Below are 26636 nucleotides of genomic sequence, written 5' to 3' on the forward strand. Positions count from 1 at the left end.
CTGAATGAAGTTAGAGCTGTTTCTACCCTGTTATATTTAATATATCTAATTATTGATAATTATTTTACAGTATGTATCCTGCCATGGAGACACTAATAGAGCCACATAGACTTATAGCATGTATGAACTGTGTTGTGTCGGTAGTGAGAGCGATGCTGAGTGCTGGAAAATGGTACCCTGAGGGTCGGTCACATCTAATCCCATTGCTCAGTCTGTCACTTCCTGGTATAGATCCAAATGACTTTAAGAAATGCTTGGTAAAAATTTTGTTTATATCATTTCTCATTCTTATAATGTGAGTTTATTTTAATTTGTTAAAATAATATGTTGTGATACAGTGAGGAAATAATAAGGAAAAAATGACAGTACAAGATGATTTATTGGTTCTTAAGTTTAAGTAAGTGAGTAAGAGTAAAATTTTTATAATACAAAACTGTAAAGAATTTTTTAATGTAAAATTTACTATACAAATTCTCAAGCAAAAATTTCTTATCTGACAAGCACTGCTGGCACCAAAGAATTTTTAAAAGGAGAAATGTTATTTTTTTGTAATACAATATGATTGTATACATTTGTAGGTAACATTCCAGATGATATCCACATTTGTGTCTCTAGTACCTATAGTAGATTGTTCAGATGCTGTACATAGCAGAACTGACCTTACTGAGGTATTGTTTACTTATATCTATGAACTCTAACTCTAACAACCCTTACACTCTTAATAACATAAATGGGATTGACCATCCATGAATCTGGACAAAACAATTTATAATTTATATGGAAAATATCAAAATAAGAAATGACTCAACATCAAACATGACCATGATTAGATAGCACAGGTCTGTTCCATCTGATATTGGTCTACACAGGTTGTCGGGTAGAATAAGCTGCTTACAGTCTTACGGTTCAGTATATATTCTATATCAAATTCTCAACTCCGTAAGTATGACCAAACCAGACAAACATAAAAATTTATTTTTAAAATTTCATTTACAGTACCATTCTAATTAAAAATAACCTCATTTATGTCTTTGAGATGTGTTTCATGGATTATTCAGAAGTAAATATCCTGAGTGTGACTCAAGTTTTCCTTTTCCAATGTGTCTGAGGTCAGTTGTAACATACTGTTGTTTGAAGTGATCAATATGGAGATGTTGGCATGTACTTCTTGAGAAACCTAACTGTGTTAAGTTGATGAACATTTTTAGGTAATAACCTGCTAGTATATGACTGAAATACATGTACTGTTCTTGGTTATCATGTTTATTAAGTTATAACAAAAACAAATCACTGGAGGATATTTGTGAAAAAATGAATGCTGTTTCTTATACAGGAGGAACGTGAGCTGTGCTCAGCAACAGCCCAGTTTGAAGACTTTGTTCTACAGTTCGTAGATAGGTAAATAATATGTTTTATTCACAAATCTGAATGATATATGAAAATAATTTCTTTTATTCTCAAGTCTGAGTAATATATGGAAATGATTTCTTTTGTTCACAAGTTTGAGTAATATATAGAAATAATTTATTTTATTCACAAGTCTTAATGAGAACTGAATTAATCGATTCTTGCTGTTTATAGTCTGGTCAAATGTACAGATATGCATGATGACCAGACTACTGGTTACATAGTTGTTATTATCTTCACCATTACACATAGGGTTTAAAATAGATAGCTAAGGAGAAATGTATGAAGCAAATATTCAAAGTGGCAGACTTAAAAGATTAGCCTAACTTAAAATACTTTTTTCCATCAGGATATTTGCACTGATAGAGAATAGTGCCCAGGAACATGTTCATGGTAACCAGGACAAGTTAAACCCAGAACAGATGATAGTAGAGAAAGCCCTAGCTTCCACATTTACCTCAGTGTTACAACAATCTTCTACACCAATCTTCATGGTAAATATTCTACTTTATGTAGACACTTTGTATGATGTAAGCGATACAGCTGAGCAATCCCATGCTTCAAACTGTTGATCGCCTTGTTTAAATTACGATATCATTTTCACATCTCTGCAAGGATGTTTTGATTGCATTTAACAGGTATTTATGAAGATACATGTACATTTCCAAATTTGTGGACTATTGGGATATACAAATCTTTCTAAATAGCAAAATGCAAAATAAAATAGAAATTATATATTTTTTGAGAGTAATTGAAAATCAATTTTACTAACCGATATTCGTTTCTCGGTTAACCGGTTACTCGTTGCCATCCCTAATTAAATTTGATTAACATGCACCATCTCACTGTCCGTTTGAATCCTGCTGAGGAAATATAATAGCTTGACAGTAAGCTAACAGGTGTTTAAGTTGTTCTTTTCAGATCTGAAATAATTCAATATATATACTATATTACATTTACAGTCGGCATTACGTAGGTTACACAACTTTATAACAGGTTCTGTGTATGAGAGTAGAGTTGGAGGAAGATATGCTGGTAACCTTATCAGAGCTGCTCAGCAGGTACGAGGTTCTTCATTACATAAATGATATACCAATGCTTTGATTGAATCAGAATTAAGTTTGCTGGGAAAAAAATTTAAAGTCAAATATTCATGAAAGTTCATTGTCATAAAGGTATAATTTTGATGAAGATTTACAATTTCATGAAAAAAATGCTTCTTTATGTTTTAATTGTAAAAGGAGAAAATTTCCGTAATGTTTTATATTTAGTGAATGATATTGATTACTGTTACTTATAATAATGTTAGATTCTTAGATTAACATAATGAGCCGCGCCATGACAAAATCAATATACTGCGTTTGAGACCAGCATGGATCCAGACCAGCCTGCGCATCCGTGCAGTCTGATCATGATCCATGCTGTTCGCTTACAAATTGTATTACAAGTAGAGAACTGATAACGAACAGCATGGATCTTGATCAAACTGCGCGGATGCACAGGCTTGTCTAGATCCATGCTGGTCGCAAATGCATTGTTAGTCCCCTACCGGTTTAACCGGAGGGGACTTTAGGTTTACCCTCCGTCCGTCTGTCTGTCCATCCGTCTGTCTGTCTGTCAGTCCGTCAGTCCGTCCGTCCACAAAACTGGATCCCGCGATAACGCAAAAAGTACTGAAAATATTTTTATGAAACTTGATATATGGATAGATGGCAGTATGGAGATTATGCACGTCTTTTTCTTTTCTTCCTATGTTGAAAATTCTGGTTGCTATGGCAACAAATAGTCTGAAAATATGGCAAATTTAACACATAAACTGGATCCAGTGATAACTCAAAAAGTACTGAAAATATTTTTATGAAACATAAAATATGGGTAGATGGCAGTCTGCAGATTATGCACATCTTTTTCTTTTCTTCCTATGTTGAAAATTCTGGTTGCTATGGCAACAAATAGCCTGGATTTCAAGATTTCTGATTTAATTTTTTCAGCTTTTTCACTATAAGTTCTTTATTTCTTAAGGTGTTTACTTCAAACATTAAATATAAGTTTCTGGTCATCAACCACATCATATGTGACAAGGTTTACAACTCTAGCACAAAAATTATCAGTATTACCTCCCTTGAACTTAGAATTTTTATGAAAAAAAATGTTGTCTTTTTTAAATTACTTCTTTATTTCCTAATGTATCTACTTCAAACTTCATATATATGTTTCTTATTATCACTCAACATTTTTGAGAAGGTTAAATACTCTAGCAAGACTATTTCCAGATTTATGTCCCCCTTGAACTTAGATTTTTTCGAGAAATTGGTATTTTTTACTCCAACTTCTTCATTCCTTATAGGATTTACTTTAAAATCCCACATCGTAATAATATGACAAGGTTGTATAAACATAATTGCCTTACTAGGCAGGGAAACTTAACACATTACTGTGAAATAGACAAACTTAGAACTCAAAAGATTTAAGTTCATTCATGTCATTCATTCACTGGTAAAATTGAAATCAGAATGTTGCTTGGGTTCTAACCGGTAGGGGACTTATGGATTGCTTGCAATACTATGATAATTGCTTGTTAGTTTTGTCATGGCGTGGCTCAATTATAATGATTAAACTGGTGAACACTTTTGATCTGATAAAGTAAATAAACCATGTCCTTATAAGAAAAATTTGTTTACCATCTAAATTTTTATATTATGTTATACTCCCTGGCGTCCGTCCGCACTACGGAATAGGGGAAGGGGACCATCTAACTGTAAACAGAACAAAAGAGAACAATAGAGTTCATTCCGTAACAATAGAGTAAGGGGCCATTGGCCCTCTATTAAACAATAGAAAATAACAAAAGAAACGGCCCCTTAAAGTTCCATTTGGGCCACAGTGTTCAAACTTCATAGGATGATGGTCCATATTGGGTAGAAGTGCCCTTTTGATTTTGGGGTCACAAGGTCAAAGGTCAAGGTCTTTTTTACTTTAAAACTGAAAACAGTTTTTAGAGCATAACTTAAGTTCCATGTGGCCCACAATATTCAAACTTCATAGGATGTTTGTCCATATTGGGTAGAAGACCCCTATTGATTTTGGGGTCACAAGGTCAAAGGTCAAGGTCACTATTACTTTAAAACTGAAAACAGTTTCCAGAACATAACCTAATTTCTATTTGGCCCATAGTGTTCAAACTTCATAGGATGATTGTCTATATTGGGTAGAACACCCCTATTGATTTCGGGGTACAAGGTCAAAGTTCAAGGTCGCTATTACCTCAAAACCGAAAACAGTTTCAAGAGCATAACTTAAGTTCCATTTGGCCCACAATATTTAAACTTTATAGAATGATTGCTATTTGAAGGAGGTAATACTTTATTTAATTTATGTAATGTCTTACAAATGCTTCATCCTTACTAAAAATAAAACACTTTCGGGCATATAATGCTCCGCCTAGCGGTGCTCTTGTTAAATATTGTAAAGACAATAAATAATTAAAAACTCAAGTGAAAATAATTTATTTTATTATAGTTTTGCGAAAAAAAGTTCTATAGATTGCTAACAATCAAACGTTTCCTAATGGTTTTTCATGTGTATTAGTCTGTATACTTACATGTGTAAAATTATTTTACAGGTAAATCCAAAGGAAACTTTGAAGATGTTCATGGACAATATATGTGACAGTCTCCTAGTGCAATTAAAATCACGTAAATATATTTTACATTGTGTAAGAATAATAATCGAATCCTTTACGTAGATACAAGTTTCCTTATAACTCATATACAGTTAAATAAATATTTCTGAGTTCCCAGAGATACAATAAATGAATAATAAAATAAATAATATAGCTTTGACATTGGCTAATTGGAGGAAAATTTGACGTTTTATGTGTATAAAGATTAGTATTTATACTCAGAAGGCTGAAAATTCTTTTCATTAAATATTTATGATACAACCATTTTTAAAATTGCTGTTGATTTCAGCATATTGGCCTGACATAGTTGTTTTGAAATGTCCATGTCAATTTTATATTTAGATGAGGAGGTTCTACAAGCAGAGAGACTTGATGATGGATTCTTGTGGAATCTTTTGATGTTTTCACAGGTAAATTTTTGTCCATGATTGCTAGTCATATTTCACTGTGATAATGTAAACTTTTTTATTTTATTTTGAAAGTATGTATCTGTTTAATTAGCTTATGATTGCACACAAGCAACATGGTTGCAATATTAGGACTTTTTTTCAAAGATAAAACCTTTGATTTATAACAAGTATCTTCATACAATAGTTAACTTAGTTGTTATTAGTAAAACCACCAATTAAGTGATTTGAATGAATGAGTGGGGAATAACTTTCAGATGTACATTCATTAGAATTGCAGTTATTGCCAGATTCTTTGTATAGTTTTTAAGGGGTAATTATCAGGGGTAAACAGAGAATCTGATCTTTAGATAGACATTGTATCATAGTTGACCATTTTGTTAAAAATGTGTCAGAGTTTATCGTATACACATACATGCACAGTGTGTAAATGGAGTGAAGGTATTAGTTACCTGCACTCCAGAGCATGCCCATTGATTGGCTCTTTTTTTTTCTGGGGTTCACTTTTTGTGACGACAGAGAAAGAAATAATGATAGAGTGTCACATTTGGATGATCGTTCATTGGTTACTTTTTTCTGGGGTTTCATATTGTGACAACAGGGAACCTGATTTTAGTTTTGCCTATGATACAAAAGAGAAAGAACATCAAAACACTCGGCAAACGGATTTATACTCTGGGGCTATGCCCCCTCGTACAGATCAGATAACCTTGTGTTTCAATGCTCTTTCTATTACTTATAGTTTGTCAATATAATCAGTGTATCACTATTATAATAATCATTCTTTTTAAATAAATAATCAGCTTGAATGAACAGCAGAAATTGTTTCAACTATCATTGTAATCTTTCCTATTTCAGTTGCTAAGATGTAACGGGTCCTATTTATTACCATATAAGACTAAGATAGTTGATGTGTTCACATATATACTGAGACTACAGTGTGTACAGGGATATGAGATAGCGGGCAAGTCACTGATGTATTTACTACGCGGTCTTACTCTAGTCTTTCCAGTAAATTATGCTAGTGTTAGTGGATCTCTTGATAGACCTGTCACAGAATATCTTGCCATAAGGGTAAGTAAATGCCTTTATATTTTTTATAGTTAAAAAATATGTGTTTCTGATATTGTACATACAGGGTTAATGGTTACGATGTTATTTGAATCCTTATTGTATGTTGTTATCTACATGGAAAAGCATAGCAATTAGCTTTGTCATGTTAGGTTTGCCAGCTTGTGTCTAGAGTAATATATGAAGGGCACCTTATGTATTTCTCTTTATAAAGCTGTTAAGATGCCAATTTAACCTTAAAAGAGTTATTTTGTTTGAAGCTTCAACAAAATGGGCAACAAAAACTCCGAATAACCTTATTCAAGCTTCTGTAAAGAAATAGAGATGGGAATGTTACAGTTCTCATACTAAACAAAAGTTTTCTCCTGTTTTTTTACTCCACATAAGTGTATTGTTCTGGTTTTTGTCATGCAGCGTTTAATTATGTTTTATCCATTTTATGATAGGAATGGGCAAAGCCAGGAGATATAGACAACCTTGGTCTAGAATGGCATGAACCGTGTCAGGAAGAAACGGATTTTGTACAAGAATTGCTAGAGAAATTCTTAGTACCTGAACTAAACACTCTTAAACAAATATCAGCTGAGAATGCCATACCGAGGTATGTAGTGTTATAAGAATCGGTCCTTTATTTTAATGATTTGTTGAACTAGTTTCTAGTTGTTAATAAATAATTTGAAAAAAGGGAGATGTGGCTGAGAAGTTTAGATGTCCACCATAGTAGGTTCGAGTTAATAATTAAGTCACAACTACAGTCCAACCTCGATTATTTTCGAATAGCTGGGGACTGAATTTTTACTTTTTATAATCGATGGGTCCGAATAATAGAAATACGAATATAGTGACAGTAGACAACTATTCAACTTTGGCCATACGCCAATCATAGCAAATTATAATCGGCACCGAAATTTTACTTCGAAAAATTAAATAGGAGGTAGTCGGATAATGCATTTCGAATATTTCATTTGTATTTATATTGATTAATATAGAGATAAAAACAGGACTGCCAATCTACTTCAGATAATGCCGGGTATTCGAATAAAAAGGGTTGTCAAATAACCGAGGTCGGACTGTATGTTTCTAAGGTGAAAGAACTTATTACACAGTTACACTTAAAGGCACATTACACCTTGGGGATGAATAAAAGCTGTGTTAATTTAAAAAAAAAGCCAAAATGTGTTTTGTAATGGTGTTATAATGGATCTAGAATATGCTCTAAGCCTATCTTAATAATGTTGAATATAAAATAATTTGTGCTAAATGTGGCAAATTGTAAATGCACCTTCTGGTAACTGTAACAGCACATGAAAAATTTATAGCCATTGAAAAATAAAAATGAGAGAATTTATATTCTTTTTGGGCCTTTAAATAACTATGTTTACATGATTGAGCATGAATTAAACTAACAACAAATGTTAGATATAGATTAACAAATAAAGTAAAGTGATTTATCTTCCAAAGGTGAGGAATACATTGTACATTGAAACAGGTAGGCATAAATGTTTTGCTATTGGATTTTAGCCATGGAATCTGTGCAGACAGTGAAAGTTTTACAACAAATGAAAGTTAAACTTAAAAAAGTCATGTTTATTTTTATCCCTTGTAAATAATTTTTTTTTTTTTCCGTTTTTGAATATAATGATTTCACGGGTTTTTTTCAGGGAGGATTTATTAAGACGTCTCAACATTATAATGGAATGTTTGAATGGAGCAGGAGGTGTGTTACCTATGTGGCAAGGAGATCACATCTCTATGTAAGGCTAGAAATTTCTCCAATTCTTTCATCACAGGATGTTATCAAAACTTTTCAGTATGTAAAGTGTAATGTGAAAGTGCAAAAAAGAAAGGAAAAAAAAAAAACAGCTGCCAAACTTTATATATTACAAGTTTGCAGATACTTGTTTGTTTTACCAAGTTACACTTCTTGTTTAAAATATTATGTAATAGGCATTTCTTGGATTAGAAATATTTGCTCACTTCCAACCTAACCACACTGCAACTGGAAAGCAGCCATGTGACTGTAATAGTATTGTTGGCATGAGTGTAATTTCTAGCTAAAATCACGAAAAAAATTGAACACCTTCACACTGAAATATAGTAGTTGCCCCTAGATCAAGGTATCCAAAGAATTAAACCAAAAATTCAGTTGCACATTAAGAAACTCACAAGAACTTATTTTTCAGGTCATTTAACCAGCAGACATGAATAATACAATGTTAACTTAAAAATTAATGATAACTTTCTTTATAACATGATGGATAATAATTATACCAAATTGAATACATCAGGCAGACACATCATTTATCATTTGACCTACAAGTGCATCTTGTTAAAAGTTTCAAGAAAAACTACAAAATGAATTTCCACATGGTTATTATGATATCTCCCTTTGTTGGTTAGTAAACAGTTAAGACCAATATCTCTGGACTGAGAACTTTGTGAGTTTTTTTTTAAATAAAAAATGAAATTTATATGAATGGCAAGAATTGTTTATGTTTTATTAATTTTTTCAAGTGTTGATGTTTTATATTAAAGGATTGAGAGTCAGGTTCCTCTTAAAAGATTTGGTTGTGCAAAATCTTGCGGAAGTAACAGAGGTATTTAGACATTTTTCATTTAACTCTTACTGAAATGTGATGTGTATTGTTTTCATTAACTTGTAACTGTGTGTTGTATTCAGTAGATATAAGATTTTTGTTAGAAAAAATAATAGAACAAATTCAGCATTTTTATTAAGGAAGTGCCAATCTTTGATGAAGTTTGATGAAACCACTTACAATATTTGATATTGAAAAATAATTATGGCTTAGCTTATGTGATGTTATAGCAAAATGTTGTTTAATTTTAAGTTTCTATCTGTTGGATTTAAGGCAGTATAAGATATAGAATGTATTCATATATTGTCTATTGATTTTATTACAGAGGTAACAGTATCAGGTGGACAGAATGTAAGGGTGGTTGTTATCGAGGCTATCAGAAAATTGCTCAGTGAGTTTAACCTCTTACATGTGAATTTTCGTAAAACTTCTGTGTATATTTAAAACCATTTAACACTTAAAAACTTATGTGTAGAAAAATTCAAGGAAATTTAGTTTCCGGTTTCTTGAATGTCATGATATGAGATTATTTTACACACCAAAAACAATTAAAAGAAAAAAAATTGCCTATAACATTATTAAAGTCCAGCTTGTTCTTATTAAAGGCAAGTTTTTTAAGGAATATCAGGTTTGATTTTGTAAAAGACTTTAATGTGTCATGGTCACATTTTGTGTTGAGTCGTTAATCAATCAGTTTATTGTTTCAGGATATATGCTGTCATGTGCAGAGGATGATACAAAAAGTTTTCACAGACTTTTAAGGGTATGTAGATATAACAATTTTTAAATTTGCTTCCTACAATATTTCTAAATGGGTATTTGTGCTTTAGTCAGTTCATCCGTCACACTTGTTGTTTCTCACGTTTTTCATTTGTACACTTATTATGTGTGATCTTTATTTTTGATAGTGTCTTTATATAGACTTCTCCATTTGGGTAAGGGTCAAATTCATTAGAGTTTAGGAAGCTAAGGCATGAAAATGAATTTCTTATGATATTTCTATTGGCCTCTCTCTAAACATCACAGGTAATGATTATTTGAGAGCAGAGAAAAAAATTGTCTTGAAAGTTGTTGTTAAATTAAATCCAAAATAAAAATAAAACACTCATCAAGTAGTTATGAAGAACATGATTTTAGGGATTTTTCAATATAAACTAATAAAACTTGTTTATATTTTACAGATATATGAATCAGTGCTGTTTTTCCATGGTATACCAGAAGGGGAGTTTGATGCTAGATGGAAAAGTTTCCATGCCGTCAAGAAAGCTCTAGAAGATAAGGTTTGTGCTGTGTATTTGAAACATTATTTGCAACAATGGACATAAAAAAAGCGAATTAAAGAGCTCATCCATAGGATATAGAATTTTCAAATAACTTTCAATCGTCTCTTTTTCACTTTTGATGAAGACAAGAGCTGATACTCATTCTCTGTTGCTAATTCAAGTTGTATTTTAGCAGAAGAGATGGTAACTGGTACAGAATTAAGAAACAGTTAATGAATACAATGTACTTGTAAATGTTTTTCACTATTTATAAACTTATAATAAAAGTTTTCTTGCCACAAATATTGACAATACTTGTTAAATTAATGTATAATTGTGAAAAATAGATTTATCTTACTATCAGTGTGGAGCTATCGATAATAGATTTTAAGATCAAAAATTTAACTTTATCAATTACATGTACTGTAATATAGCCATATTATATCAAACATACATGCAGGTTGGCCTAACCAAGTATTGGTGCCATAGGAAAGTCAATACTGGTGCTAAGAGTTAAATTGTGAACCTGAAAACATTATCTTTGTTTTGTTCAATTACAGCTAAGAGGTGGTAAGAATCATCTGCGAGCCATTCTAGTAGACAGGGTTCTCTTACAACATCAGGTAAGCTAGATAGTATAGTACAAGAAGGTTAGTTTTGATTACATGTAGTATTTGATTAAAATTGCAAAACATGTAAACAAATACACATTTTGAATGTTATTAAAACATGTTTACCCAAAAGTTAATATAAAATTTGAATAAAGCTTTTTTTGTGACTGTTAATAAGTATTGATTGAAAATGCCTGTCAGAATAATATGTTTATTACAAAATAATATAAGAGTTTAATAATTATCCAAATGGACATAAAGTTGGGTGTAAAAGAACCACCAATTGCTCAACCAGAGTTGTATATTTATAGATGAGATGTCTACAGAAGACAGACAGGTCTTTTACAGCCAGACATCAGGAATTGCTTCAAGATCTATATACATTGTCTATTAGTAGATACAGTGAGGTATGTATCTTGTGATAGTTTACTTAAATTTTGTTTTTGATAGAAATGTGAAACTTGTTTTGGTAATTTTCAAGATATCATCATTAGACAGTCAAAACAGTTCTGTGTCTAATTGGGCTTAATTTACACTTCACTCACAATACAGTTAAAATATGAAAGGTGGTCAAAATATGAAAAAGAGGTCAAAATATGAAGAAGAGGTCAAAATATGAAGAAGAAGAAGAAGAAAAAAAAACCTTACTGCATTAGTCACAAAATAGATATATGGTGATAAATACTGAAAAATGAGTCATTAATGCTCATAAAATGCAAATTATAAACAGAATCTTGAATGAATCTTTTTATTTTTCTTGAAATCTTAGTTCATCAAGTTTGATTTTCTTGAAATAATTTGGTTCACCTGGTGGCCTGCAGCTTTAATGACGGATTATTTTGTTGATATTTCAGGTTAGAAAAAAAGCTCAGTCTGTGCTGTTTCAGCATTTCCATAACTATCCATATTCCTACAGAACTCTAGTAGATCCTTTAGTTAGCAAAGTGCTCAGCCCTGATACCCCGGAACATGAATTTCAGGTAATGTATAACAAACTGTCGACAGCATTTTACATACCTGATTGGCTTGTATTTTGTCAAAATGTAGCTATTACTATAAAGAGGGTAATTGTCAGCAACTAAACTTAATTATCAATTGTACAAATATATTATAAGTGGCAGAAATGTAATTATTGGTAGAAACTTTGTAATTATCAATAGCAAGCATGTAATAATCAATTGAAAATTTGTTATTATCACCATGTCAAAATTTGTAATTATCAATGGCAAAAATGTATTGTCCTTGGTAAAAATGTAATTACCAGTATAAATTTTTTCAGAATTGAATTTGCGAAACACAAAAATTTATTAATCAATAGATTAATTTGTAGTTAATGTAATTTTTATTTGTATTTCTGTACAAAGCAACAGTTGTCTTAAAACAAGAAATTTCAGTTGTAATGCTTTTGTCTAAATTGTTTACATTACATTGATTTTATTTATGCTTATTTCAGGGAGCCTTGTATGTGGTACTTGGTAACAATAAGCGTAACATAGCAACCAAGCGTAGCTGGGAGATAATCAGTAAAGTGTGGCCAGCTATAACCCAGGCTCAGCATTCAGAGAAACCTTCCATACTCAACCTGATTGATCAAATTGTTAGCAAAACTGTCAAAAATGCAGAAACCACAGAAATAAAAATCTTGGTCAGGCAACATTTTATATCTTCTAACACATAAACTTTTAAAAATGTAAATTTAAAGACACATTATGCCTCAGAAATTCATATTTCTGTAATTCTTTAGAAATGCCAAACATGTTAAGAGCAAATTAGATGTTTAACAACTGAGGAAAACAGCACTGAATTTGCAGTAATGTGTCGTGAAGGTAGCAAAATGTAACCAAAGTAGTATTTTGACTTTCATACAATAAGTAACTATAATTATATTCATTGCCAACAGAGTTAAAGGCAGTAAAAGACAGTTCATGTATGAATATTGTTTTGGAACTATAACATTATACCTAAAGTAAAAAAAAAAAGAGAAATAAAAATGATTTTTTAAGGCATAATGGGCCTTTAAAAGACCTATATTGTCCACCATGTCTTGAAGAAAATGTATGAAGTAGAATATAGCCATCCAGTCCTTGTAACTGGTGTATTAAACACAAGTTCTATAGATAGATTGATAAGAAATAGTAATTTATACTGATGTGGTAATTAAGATATTTATAAAATGTATGTTTTCCACAGGAAGCTACATTGTTACTAAGTAAAGAAATAATTCTCATTAATCAATGTTGGTTGATTTTCATGCTTTTTAAGGTCAGCTCATATCATTATAATGTTAATTTTCCCAATTTTAAAGGGTTAAAAAAGATTTTGCCTTTTTATACCCATTTATATTCAATACTTTCCCCAATTGTGTAAAAACCCTAATTTTATTAGAAAAGCCTAAAAAAGTATTTTTTTTTGTTTTTATCATGAATTTAAAATAATGGGTTTATATAAATTTTTTTTTTTTTAATATAATAATTTTTTTTAAAGGTTTTATTGTTTTTTATTATAGGTTTAAAAGAGGGGAAGTTTAGCAGCAGCTGGTAAATTGTTCGAGTCTCAGCACCCACCACCATCTCAGGGTACTTGTTCTAGTATAGAATTACAGGCTGCAATACAACACGAGTCTAGCACCAATGATAACTGTCAAAAGTATGTATAACAACTTAACAAATTTACTTCTATTTTGATTTCATTTCTTTATCTTTTTTCTTAAAAAATTTCTGTATCAACATTTTTCATCATTGATCTTTTATTGGTTTAATCACAATTCAAATGCAGTATTCTACTAGAAACTGTTCAAAATGATTTATGATTTTAAGATATTTTGAAAAAGATACATGTATGTTTTTCGTTGTAGTTTTATATGCTAAGTTTGTGTAACATATTGGGACAAAGTCCAGAGCAAATTGCCATGTACTGAAGATTTTGCAATGAGATGCCAAGTTTATATTTGTTTAAATATTTACAGAATGTATGTTGACTTAGTAACCAAACTCACTGGCTTAGTCACTGGAGGAAACTTGTAAGTGTTCTTCATTTAGATTAATTTGTATATTATGTGTAGAAATATCTTCTAAAAAGGAATGTATTTGTCCGGATGTGGTATACTACACATGGCTTTGATCTTAATAGATTTTATTGCTTCTTCTTTTTTTACATACATTTTAAATAATCATTTAACTGCTAATAAATATATGACCTTTTATTAAGTTTAAATTGTTAGTGAGTTCTTAATCAAAGGCAATTCTTAAAAAAAAATGTTACTTTTTTGTATCAAAATTAAAGGTATTGATAATGTTTTATTAAATGGCTTAACTACATTCCTGTGGGTTATGTGATAAAAGACTATCAATTCCTGTACAGGGTTTAACAGATCAAATGATTTCTTATAATTTGTTATTTTGTTACATACAGGAGATGGAAGTTTTGTCAGATAGGTATGGAGTTTATGACATTACTAATCAGACATGATACACCATTACCTACATGTGCTGTAGAATTGTTTGTCCAGAAATGTGTTGATGATTCCATATATCTGAGAAAGGTAAGTCTGTGACTGTATTATTTGACATCTTAAATTTTGAGAAATTTTTACACATTATTTGACACCTTAGATTTTGAGAAATTTTCACATGTTTTCTAGCCAATGATGAATAGTGCCAATCAACTTATATGATGGGTTTTGAGTACAGAATTGTGTATTCTAACGGACTTTCTATGTGTCCCTATGTATGAAAACATGTCTTGATTGCAATCATTTTAATTGCTGTTGTAGTATCAGGAAATATATATTATTAATTAGTTTGGTTGTGGATCTTCAGAGACCCAATGTAGGGTTATAATCACACAGGATATATTTACTATAAGCTGGTTAAGTTATTGCCCCTTCCTTATGTTATGCCTTTTGTAGGTCACTTTTAAATGTTAGTGGCTTGAAATTTTGTTATTAAACTGATACTGGTACAAGAGTTGAAGTCCTGATGTCTTAATTCTTTTTCTCCGCAAGTCCCTTCAACCTTGACTTACTAAAGTTCTACTGTACTTTATACCTCAAAGTATGATGAAGTTTTACTGTTAACTTACAGTTAATTTGAAGCGTATTCAATGTTGTTAGCTATTTACAGCACCCCAAAATTTATTTTTAACACTTTATATATTTACTTCTTAAATAAAAATGTAGAAATCGGATTAAAACATTGTTGTACCCATTTATACCTGAACTTTCAATTATTTTCAGATAAGCACCTCTGCCCTATTAGGTATTCAAAAGCAACATAAAAGACCCCACAAGAAGATAAAGATTGACCCTACAAAACAAGGAGTTGATACAGGTGTTACAGCCCCTGGCCACACTCTGTCTCCTGGAGATAGACCTGATAATAGATGGCATAAATATAACTCACAGAATTTACCTGACACTCAGGACAAGTGGGAAAAACTTGTGGTTATAGAGAAGACACACTGGGGATATTATACCTGGCCTAAGTGAGTTTTGCTTTTGTTCTTTATTGTTATTTGTCAAAATAAATTTTAAAATTATAAAAGTTTATCTATAAGCAAAGTAGTGTTAGAGTAGTCATCTACTGACTGACTTTTTATAAAATCAGTTCCCAGATATGGCTTTCGGATTTTCTTGTGCAAATGTGTAACTATGATGCCTGAACTAACATGTATCTAAACCAAACAATTAATGTTTAAGATATGGTGTTCCTGTAATGAATTTATGTCATTTAGAGTATATGAAGATGTTTATCAGGCAGTTTCCATAAAAATCTGGAAAGAAGGTGACCCCTGGGAAGAATTAATCACAACAAAGTTACATCGTATGACAGTGTTTCTTTAATCCCTGTATTTTTTTACCATGTACAAGAACAGAGTTCGTAAATGAGCCGCGTCACGACAAAACCAACATAGTGGGTTTGCGACCAGCATGGATCCAGACCAGCCTGCACATCCGCGCAGTCTGATCAGGATCCATGCTGTTCGCTGTCAGTTTCTCCACTTGTAATAGAGTTGGTAAGCGAACAGCATGGATCCTGATCAGACTGTGGGGATGCGCAGGCTGGTCTGGATCCATGCTGGTCGCAAACACACTATGTTGGTTTTGTCGTGATGCGGCTCAAATGTAGTCTGATTGCTATTTACAATTATCTTTTGCAGAGAAATGGAAACATATGCTCCACATAGTGAGCAGCCAAAGTTAAATAGAAGCACAGATGAGCTGACAGAGGGGGAGAAAGTTGTGTATAATGCCTTCAGCAACAAAGAGTATGTACAGAAACTTGTAGACTTCCTTGCACTGGAGGAAAACAAGAACAAAGACAAATTTAGTCAGAAGAAAATGACATTGTTTAAGGTATATTTCATTGGTACATTTTCTCTAAGTTCAAGCTACATTTTAAGATGTATAATGCCTTCAGCAACAAAGAGTATGTACAGAAACTTGTAGACTTCCTTGCACTGGAGGAAAACAAGAACAAAGACAAATTTAGTCAGAAGAAAATGACATTGTTTAAGGTACATTTCATTGGTACATTTTCTCTAAGTTCAAGCTACATTTTAAGATGTATAATGCCTTCAGCAACAAAGAGTATGTACAGAAACTTGTAGACTTCCTTGCACTGGAGGAAAACAAGAACAAAGACAAATTTAGTCAGAAGAAAATGACATTGTTTAAGGTACATTTCATTGGTACATTTTCTCTAAGTTCAAGCTACATTTTAAGATGTATAATGCCTTCAGCAACAAAGAGTATGTACAGAAACTTGTAGACTTCCTTGCACTGGAGGAAAACAAGAACAAAGACAAATTTAGTCAGAAGAAAATGACATTGTTTAAGGTACATTTCATTGGTACATTTTCTCTAAGTTCAAGCTACATTTTAAGATGATTTTTTTTTTCCTATCAAAATTCATTGTTATTTCTTATTATGTGAATTATAAGTGATTAAAAAGAATTAAAACATGCCTACTCATAGTGGTTTAGGTAGAAACAATAGCATAAAATTTGCACTAAAAGCTACTCTCACAAACATGGTGGTTTGAACATTTCTGAAGTAAAATTAAACCACATGTTCATATATTGACGTGACACTAGATGATAGAGGCTCGGCTTTTTCCCACGAATACCAGCTTCTCAAAATTTTGGCTCTTTTATTAGCTCACCAGAACTGAAAGTTCAGGTTGAGCTATTAGTATCAAAGGGGGCTGCTCCGGCACCTGTAGACCGGCACCTGTCATGTGTTAATATTCATCTTTTTCTCTAAAACTGCTTGGCAGATTTACTTCAAATTTGACCTTTTGTGAAAGGTTTCTTTTTTATTTTGAAAAATAAATAAATTAGTGTCGTGAAACTATATAACTTGAGGGGCCAGTTGAATTTGAGTTGGACTTGCCTTTCTTACACTGAAAAACAGTTGTTTCTGGTGAGCAATTTAGGGCAATCATGGCCCTCTTTTTATGCCCCCCTTCGAAGAAGAGGGGGTATATTGTTTTGCTAATGTCGGTCTGTCTGTCTGTCTGTCTGTCGGTCTGTCCGTCGGTAGACCACATGGTTTCCGCTGATTATCTTGAAAAGTATGTATCACAAAGTCTTCATATTTCGCATAGTGATTGGTTATAACTACTAAATGTCCCCTATTGATTTTGGGGTCACTAGGTCAAAGGTCAAGGTCACAGGGACCTTAAAATGTCAAAATGGTTTCTGCTGATTATCTTGAAAAGTATTTATCACAAAGTCTTCATATTTCACATAGTGATTGGTCATAACAAGTAGATGACCCCTATTAATTTTGGGGTCACTAGGTCAAAGGTCAAGGTCACAGGGACCTTAAATGTCAAAATAATTTCCACTGATTATCTTGAAAAGTATATATTACAAAGTCTTCATATTTCACACAAAGATTGGTCATCACTAGTAGATGACCCCTTTTGATTTTGGGTGTCACTAGGTCAAAGGTCAAGGTCACAGGGCCTTAAATATCAAATGGTTTTTTTCCGCTGATAATCTTGAAAAGTATGTATCACAAAAGTCTTCATATTTCACATAGTGATTGGTCATCACAAGTAGATTACCCCTATTGATTTTGGGGTCACTAGGTCAAAGGTCAAGGTCACATGGGCCTTAAATGTCAAAATGGTTTCCGCTGATTATCTTGAAAAGTATGTTTCACAAAGTCTTCATATTTCACATAATGACCCCTATTGATTTTGGGGTCAATAGGTCAAAGGTCAAGGTCACAGGGGTCTTAAATGTCAAAATGGTTTCCGCTGATTATCTTGAAAAGTGTGTATCACAAAGTCTTCATATTTCACATAGTGATTGGTCATAACTAGTAGATGACCCCTATTGATTTTGGGGTCACTAGCTCAAAGGTCAAGGTCACAGGGGCCTTTAATGTCAAAATGGCTTTTGTTGATTTTTCCATAATTGAACACTTCCATGTACCCATTTTTGGCAAGTTTCTGTAATAAAATTACCAATTATGTGAGTCAATGGCTAGAAAGGGGGGTATATGTGTCGTTCGACATTCTTGTTCTTCTTTAATTTTAAAAAATTGCACAATTTTATTTTGTAAACATTGATTTAAAATCAAAACTGTATAAAAATTTATCCTGCTGGAACTGAAAGTGACTGGTCTTTACAAACAGTTAAGATTCAGGCAAGTCTGCACTACCATGCTGTCAGACCAGGCTCTATACTGTTATCTTGATGACTTTTAATTTTCACCTTAACATATGGCCTTCGTTGTCAATTCCTACGCATCAAAACTCCAGACTGGTGTTAAATAGCTGATAAACACCGCTAAGACCGATATTATTTCTTAATTCCAGATTTAAAGCACATTAGTCCCGAGAAACAAATAAACTTTTCACTCTTTAGAAATACAAAAAATGAGTTTTAAAATATTTAAACAATGCTTTTAAAGCATGTAGGATTTTTATCACTTGAAGAAAGAAGGGCTGAATGTGATATTATTTGTCAAAAAAGTATCAAACTGTAAACAGAGTAGTATTTTGACTTCCATACAAAATACAAATTCACTATAAATGTACTTATTGCCAAATAAAAATAGAAGCAAAAGAAGGTTCAGGTATTTGGCCAATAAGTAACTTTTTGAAAACTTTTTTAACAAAAAATAAAAAAGCTTTTGAAAAATAAGAATAAAAGCATTATGAAGGACATTTTGGGGCCTTTAACAAAGTAGTGGTAAGTTACTAGTATTACAATGTCTGTCATATATCATTCTTTATTTAAGAAATAATATATCCCAAACTGTGATTTTATTGCTCAATAACATCACTGTTTGAAGTTCTGATGCGAGGAAGTATATCACGAGGGCGTAGCCCAAGTGATATAATGATGCGCATCCTAACGACAAACAGTGATTTTATCAGGCAATAAACTCACCGATTTGGATATATTATTTCGATTCTAACACGACATCAACAAATCAATGCTGCCGTGCCTGATATTAAGCTTAATTGCGCCTGATTTGTTTCCATACTTATTGTCAACGCGTCGCATTTAAGTTGTTACGTCACGTGTATAATGATTACGTCACATGTCTAAATATAGAACGTCAAACAGTGACTTTATAGCATAATAACACACTTTTTTGGTTCTTCTATGTTTAATAGGGAAAACTGTGGGTCGTGTTAGAATAAGTGATAAAACAGTTTTATTTATTTATTTACAGGGATTGTTCCGTAACTATGGTGACTGTTTGTTAGAGAATTTTAAAGCACATGTAGAGAGATTAGTGAGTGATACCAGTCATGATAAACACGACTCCAGTCAACGATGTGCCATGGAAATACTAGCGGGGATATTGAGGGGGTCAAAACACTGGCCATATCAACAGGTTACATTATATATACATACATGTGTCCATTATGATGTATTTTAGGACAAATATTTTATCAAATAAAGTTTGAAAAAATAAAGTAACTAAAGAAATGAGGCTTAAATTGTGGGGCATTAATTGTAGTAAATAACTTATAAGCCGATTTTAAAATTTATGCTTATATTACTGAAAAATAAAAGTGAATAATTAAATATATTATTCTACTGATAACTATTATTTTTATGCCCCCACAATGTGGGAGCATATAGCGTTGCACTTGTCCGTCCGTCCGTCAGTGCGTCAGTCCGTCCGTCCGTCAGTCCGTCCGTCCGTACGTCCCGAAATCTTGTGAACGCAACTCCTCTTAAACCGGATGGCAGATTTTGCTTAAACTTACAGGGATGAACAACCTTAATGTGTAGATGGTAGTAAAGGAAGGAATTTTTGCTGCGACCAAATTTAACAGAATTATGGCCCTTTGTTCATTTTTTCACAAGATACTATGTAGAAATTTTGTGAACGCAACTCCTCTTAAACTGGATGGCAGAATTTGCTTAAACTTACAGGGATGAACAACCTTTATGTGTAGATGGTAGTAAAGGAAGGATTTTTTGCTGCGACCAAATTTAACAGAATTATGGCCCTTTGTTGATTTTTTCACTATATACTATGTAGAAATTTTGTGAACGCAACTCCTCTTAAACCGGATGGCAGATTTTGCTTAAACTTACAGGGATGAACAACCTTCAGGTGTAGATGGTAGTAAAGGAAGGAATTTTTGCTGCGACCAAATTTTACAGATTTATGGCCCTTTGTTGATTTTTTCACTATATACTATGTAGAAATTTTGTGAATGCAACTCCTCTTAAACCGAATAGCAGATTTTGCTTAAACTTCCAGGAATGAACAACCTTAATGTGTAGATGGTAATAAAGAAAGGAATTTTTGCTGCAACAAAATTTAACAGAATTATGGCCCTTTTTTGATTTTTTCATTATATACTATGTTGAAATTTTGTGAATGCAACTCCTCTTAAACCGGATGGCAGACTTTGCTTAAACTTCCAGGGATTAACAACCTTAATGTGTAGATGGTAGTAAAGGAAGGAATTTTTGCTGCGACCAAATTTAACAGAATTATGGCCCTTTGTTGATTTTTAGTTTTCAACTTGTGGCACATGTAGTCCAAAAAATATTTGACCTAGCGTCATAAGATTGACAGAACAGTGGCGTGTGGGGGCATCCGTGTCCTATGGACACATTTCTAGTTGTTATGTAGTGTTAAAAGGAAATTTTGTCAAATAAAAATTACAGAAAGAAATATTAATAATCATCAGATGTATAAGTGATATCATAACTGATTTTTAAATTGCATGTAACTTTAAGTTATAAAAGGAATTTTTAATTCATATTTTAATTCATATCCTGGAGAATGTAACACAAACTTGAGGTCAAGTCATTGTTAACCCATAGCCTACTGGTGGCAACAGATACACTCATGTGACTTGTGCAGACCTGCCCATTTATAGTTAAATATTAGCCTGCTGATTGCAATAGATTTTACGTATGTCACCAGTGCAAGGGTTTAACTCACTACAGTGTTGGAGCAGTACCTCCAGACACTTGCAGAAATCATGATCACAAAATAGAAAAATATCGCTTTTTACACTGCTTTTTACATTTTTCATTAATTATTATATATAAATATGTGTGATTGGATTAATTTGGTGTCTTTAAAAGTACATTTGGAGGGTGAAAAGGCAATATTTTAGCATTTAATTATTCAAGCACATTGTCCGATATACGAGCGGTTATCCAAAAATTTGTGGACTTTCTTTGTTGCATAACAACATTTGAGATATTAATTTGAAATTCTTACACTGTTTAGAAGCATTAATAACAAATAAACACAGAAAAATTCATGTTAGTAGCTTCTTATATTACAACAATATTATATTTTACATAAACACATGTCGGTGACAGCGGCACACTCCAAAACGTTATTGACATCAACGTCATAATAACATACAACTTTTGCTTCAACGTTATGCAGTCAATGACAGTTACTGCTTCTCAAAGTAATGACCATCACTAATTTTTTTATGCCACTTAAACATTAATAATCATTATATATTATTTTCTCTGTTCATCTGCTGATTTTTATCAAATGTTTTTGTAGGTGTCATACCCAAATTACAATATAATTATAATAATAATAATGATCGTTTTATAACCATGGGATTTTCAAATATCCGCCTGTCCGTCATTTTCCTGTTGTAAACAATATCAGCATTTCTAGCAATATCAACAAAAATTAACGGAAATGGCATCTGTTATTTTAAAGAATTACTTAAATAAGGTCATAGAAGAATGATGCGATGTTGAGCGGATTTTCTACATTAAATTTTTAGTTTTTTAGTAAGAAATATACGATAACTTACTGCGCTTTTCTACCGTGCGTCGGGTGATGTGTATGTGCTTATTTAAAAGCAATATAAAATCATTATTTATTGTTGCAGTTAATTGTTCCTTTCAAAATGTGTTTATAATATTCTACAAGGTATGCTGAAAAAATTTCATTACAATACATGGTGACGTTCAAGAGATATTTAAAAAGTCCACGAATTTTTGGATAACCCCTCGTATACCGAAATACAACATTTAGTGCTCCAACACTTTTTAGTCCTGCCCTAAATGTAAGCCAAGATCAGCAGACACAGCCATCCAAATCTTAACATATCATCTCTATCAATCAAATGTTTATAGTTAAATGTTTTATTTCAGACTAAAGCATTATGGGATTGGGCCATACCTTTGATGAGAACTGCAGTGAATAATCTAACTGTGTCAACAGTCTCTGATTGGTCAACATTCTTTACTAATGTCTCTGTAAGTAGTTGTCAAAGTGTTGAATGCAGACATTTAATTTTATATAAGAATTACAATTTTGTAGAAGTCATAGTTCAAAAGAATTTTTTTTATGTATTTACAAGATATGGTTTGTATGAGTGTTTCTGCCAGATACAGACTAGTGTTGTTAAAAACATTTTTCCTGAAAATTGTACAAGTTCTAGCTTTATTATCAAAACATGTCGGCCAAATTTCTATCCTTGAAGATATTTTTATCAACAATTTAGAATGATTTTTGTTTTATGTATGGCCTTCTGTAAACGGATCATAAAATAACACATACTTTGCCTTGGATTTGAACTCTCACTTCTGGGTAAATAAGGAATAGGACTTGCATCATTCAAAAATGCATAAATGACATATTTTTTTTACTGTTTTGGAGAATGAAGATGTGTGAATATTTAAGTTTGAGAAAGAGAGGTTAAATTCTGAAATAAGTAGTTTTAATATGGTTTTAATGTGTATATATGTTATATACAGGAGAGTAGAGATCCTAGGAAGATATACTGGTTGTATGAAATGTTGATGGATAATCCATTAAATGGTGAAGGCGGATCATTTGGAGATGCTGGGTAAGCTGCTATATTCTACATATATTCTTTATATTCTACTACTTAGGCTGTTTGTTATTTATATTGTTCACCAAGATGTAAAAATAACTGACTCTGAAGAATTTGTTCCTGACATATTAGGAGAGATGGGTTTGATTTCTTCTTGTAAATAATTAGTCTTTCACAGGTGTAATAGTACTTGACAGTTTCATGCAAATGTAGAAAGAGTCATAAATGACATTTTTCTAATAGTAGAAAGTGTAAAAGTACATCTTTGGGTCTTTCTGTATCATGCCTGTTGTGTTAATAACAAGATATTTATCTATGATAAATTAGTTTATGGAGGTATTCAAATAAAAGTATTAAGTTTAAGGCTTGGTTTGTTACACCCTCATTTTAAGATACTAGAGTTAAAGTTGCTGTAGATTTAAAAATGATCTGAATGCATGTAAATGTATATGATGGCTACATCCTACTTGAACTGGAAATACTATGTAACTGTATTGCCATGATATCTTAAGCATGTTGCCCATAATTTATACATAAATTTACTGTTCTTTGATGTGTTGAGAGAAATATGGACTGTTTTAGTAGTGTTCATAACAGCAACCTGTTATTATAGTTAAGTTATATTTTCAGACGTCTTCTGATGATACAGAATGCCTTGTTACAACAAGAGTGGCGAGTTGGTGACCTTCATCGTAGATTATACACTTACTTATCTCCCCATTTCTCATATACATACAAAAATGTGAGGGATAGGTTGGGCAGGTATGTTTGTTTAAGTCTCAGTTTGTTTTTATGCCCCCACAATGTGGGAGCATATAGCGTTGCACTTGTCCGTATGTCAGTCCGTCCGTCCGTCCCGAAATCTTGTGAACGCAACTCCTCTTAAACCGGATGGCAGATTTTGCTTAAACTTACAGGGATGAACAATCTTAATGTGTAGATGGTAGTAAAGGAAGGAATTTTTGCTGCGACCAAATTTAACAGAATTATGGCCCTTTGTTGATTTTTTCACTAGATACTATGTAGAAATTTTGTGAATGCAACTCCTCTTAAACCGGATGGCAGATTTTACTTAAACTTACAGGGATGAACAACCTTAATTTGTAGTTGTTAGTAAAGGAAGGAATTTTTGCTGCGACCAAATTTAAGAGAATTATGGCCCTTTGTTGATTTTTTCACTATATATTATGTAGAAATTTTGTGAACGCAACTCCTCTTAAACCTGATGGCAGATTTTGCTTAAACTTACAGGGATGAACAACCTTAATGTGTAGATGGTAGTAAAGGAAGGAATTTTTACTGCGACCAAATTTTACAGAATTATGGCCCTTTGTTGATTTTTTCACTATATACTATGTAGAAATTTTGTGAATGCAACTCCTCTTAAACCGGATGGTAGATTTTGCTTAAACTTCCAGGGATGAACAGTCTTAATGTGTCGATGGTAGTAAAGGAAGGAATTTTTGCTACGACCAAATTTAACAGAATTATGGCCCTTTGTTGATTTTTAGTTTTCAACTTGTGGCACATGTAGTCCAAAAAATATTTGACCTAGAGTCATAAGATTGACAGAACAGTGGCGTGTGGGGGCATCCTTGTCCTATGGACACATTTCTAGTTATATCAGTGTTGAGATAATTCATATAAATTCTTCTTTATGCTGAAGTAATGTACTTTATACCTGTCCTTGCAAATCTCTCCTTCCATCTGTATTTCAACATTGTTCAAAGATGCTTTCCATATATAGTTTTGTTCTGTTCATAGTAATGATACAAAATTAAGGTTAACATTAGTCATAGTAAGTTTAAATGCCTCAGGAACAAATAAAATTTTACTACCATGAATTTTATAATGTTTTAATAATAGTTATAGAGCAATGTTAGATGCTCGCTACCTGAAAAAAGGTAAAGATAAATGTGAAATAATTTGTCATGAAATTAGCAAAATATAAACAAAGTAATAATTTGACTTCCATACAAAATACTAATGAACTATAATTATACTTATTGACAAATTGCATGAACTATAGTTATACTTATTGACAAATTGCATGAACTTTAATCATACTTATTGACAAATTGCAACAGATGAAAAAAGATTGGGCAGGTAATTGTCTAATGAGTAACTTTTTGAATACAATAAAAGTACATGTACACCAAAATTGAAAAATATTTTGAGAAATACATGTTTTTCTGAGGCATAACATTTATCATTAGCAAATTTGTACTTGCTCTTTGTTTGACAGTTTTGAGACAGAATAGGGTACATTGGATGTTGATATAAATATAATAGAAACTTGAAAGAATGTAGTCAGAACAAAGCAACTTGATTGATTTTGCCTTTTTATTTCAGTTTACTATCAGATGTGTTCATACTAGACTATAAGATGTTCCCATGGTCAATGACTACATCACCAGCAAGGAAGGAATTTATAGATCATGTTTTACCACAGTTACATAAACTTAAAGACCTTATCATTGAGGAAGCTCAAAATCAAAATGGAGGTATGTTATCTATATATTTGTTTTTCAATCTTTTACACAAAATGTAAGTACATGGGTACAATTTTTCAGGCATTTGCCTGAAGTTCAGGTTTTTCCTACTCCAGAAAGTTCTCTTTTTTCAATATAAAACCAACTGAAATTATGTAAATTAAAGGTTTTCAGGTTTTCTGATATTCCATGTAACTAGTACATACCATTCAGCTATGTACAGTTATAATGAAAGTTGAGAAATATATTTTTATTTTTCTGTTAAAAAATACTTCTTCTTGCAATTGACTTGAAATAGGCAGTTTTTTGCTGACATTGTGTTAATGACACACATTTTTAGCTCGACTTTTCTATGAAAAGGGGAGCTATCCTACTCGCCCCGGCGTCGGCGTTGGCGTCACACCTTGGTTAAGTTTTTCGTACCACCCCACTTTATTTCAGAAGTATTACAAGTATGGCTTTGAAACTTACCATACTTGTTCACCATCATAACCTCCATCTACAGACAAGAGTACATAACTCTGTCAAGGTTTTTGACAGAATTATGGCCCTTTTTTGACTTAGAAAGTGTATTGAGCTTGGTTAAGTTTTTTTTGTACCACCTCACTTTATTTCAAAACCATTGGAGGTATTGCTTTGAAACTGACCATACTTGTTTACCATCACGACCTTCATCAACAGACAAGAGGACATAACTCTGTCAAGGTTTTTGACAAAATTATGCCCCTTTTTGACTTAGAAAATACATTGAATATGGGTAAAATCCACTTATTGCCTTAACCCTTTGAGATATTGC

The 26636-nt window shown here is 32.2% G+C and overlaps 1 protein-coding gene across 1 annotated transcript in view; it reads left to right on the forward strand.

Moving 5' to 3' along the window:
• Positions 1 to 26636, forward strand: part of LOC132746585 (proteasome activator complex subunit 4B-like) — a 55864-nt gene that overhangs the window by 17071 nt on the left and 12157 nt on the right. The window contains exons 12-40 of the mRNA XM_060735784.1: positions 71 to 257; positions 579 to 668; positions 1334 to 1398; positions 1757 to 1901; positions 2370 to 2468; positions 5030 to 5102; positions 5432 to 5499; positions 6355 to 6570; positions 7014 to 7168; positions 8229 to 8321; positions 9103 to 9164; positions 9490 to 9555; positions 9872 to 9927; positions 10346 to 10444; positions 10987 to 11049; positions 11349 to 11444; positions 11892 to 12017; positions 12491 to 12706; positions 13553 to 13683; positions 14003 to 14056; positions 14449 to 14578; positions 15272 to 15519; positions 16195 to 16463; positions 16713 to 16873; positions 19733 to 19897; positions 22663 to 22767; positions 23269 to 23360; positions 23979 to 24110; positions 25701 to 25852. Of these exons, the coding sequence (XP_060591767.1) occupies positions 71 to 257; positions 579 to 668; positions 1334 to 1398; positions 1757 to 1901; positions 2370 to 2468; positions 5030 to 5102; positions 5432 to 5499; positions 6355 to 6570; positions 7014 to 7168; positions 8229 to 8321; positions 9103 to 9164; positions 9490 to 9555; positions 9872 to 9927; positions 10346 to 10444; positions 10987 to 11049; positions 11349 to 11444; positions 11892 to 12017; positions 12491 to 12706; positions 13553 to 13683; positions 14003 to 14056; positions 14449 to 14578; positions 15272 to 15519; positions 16195 to 16463; positions 16713 to 16873; positions 19733 to 19897; positions 22663 to 22767; positions 23269 to 23360; positions 23979 to 24110; positions 25701 to 25852 (3614 nt within the window). The remainder of the gene's footprint in view (positions 1 to 70; positions 258 to 578; positions 669 to 1333; positions 1399 to 1756; positions 1902 to 2369; positions 2469 to 5029; positions 5103 to 5431; positions 5500 to 6354; positions 6571 to 7013; positions 7169 to 8228; positions 8322 to 9102; positions 9165 to 9489; positions 9556 to 9871; positions 9928 to 10345; positions 10445 to 10986; positions 11050 to 11348; positions 11445 to 11891; positions 12018 to 12490; positions 12707 to 13552; positions 13684 to 14002; positions 14057 to 14448; positions 14579 to 15271; positions 15520 to 16194; positions 16464 to 16712; positions 16874 to 19732; positions 19898 to 22662; positions 22768 to 23268; positions 23361 to 23978; positions 24111 to 25700; positions 25853 to 26636) is intronic.

Source organism: Ruditapes philippinarum, unplaced genomic scaffold (genome assembly GCF_026571515.1).
Source record: "Ruditapes philippinarum isolate M1 unplaced genomic scaffold, ASM2657151v2 ctg10192_1_1_1_1, whole genome shotgun sequence".
NCBI lineage: Eukaryota > Metazoa > Mollusca > Bivalvia > Venerida > Veneridae > Ruditapes > Ruditapes philippinarum.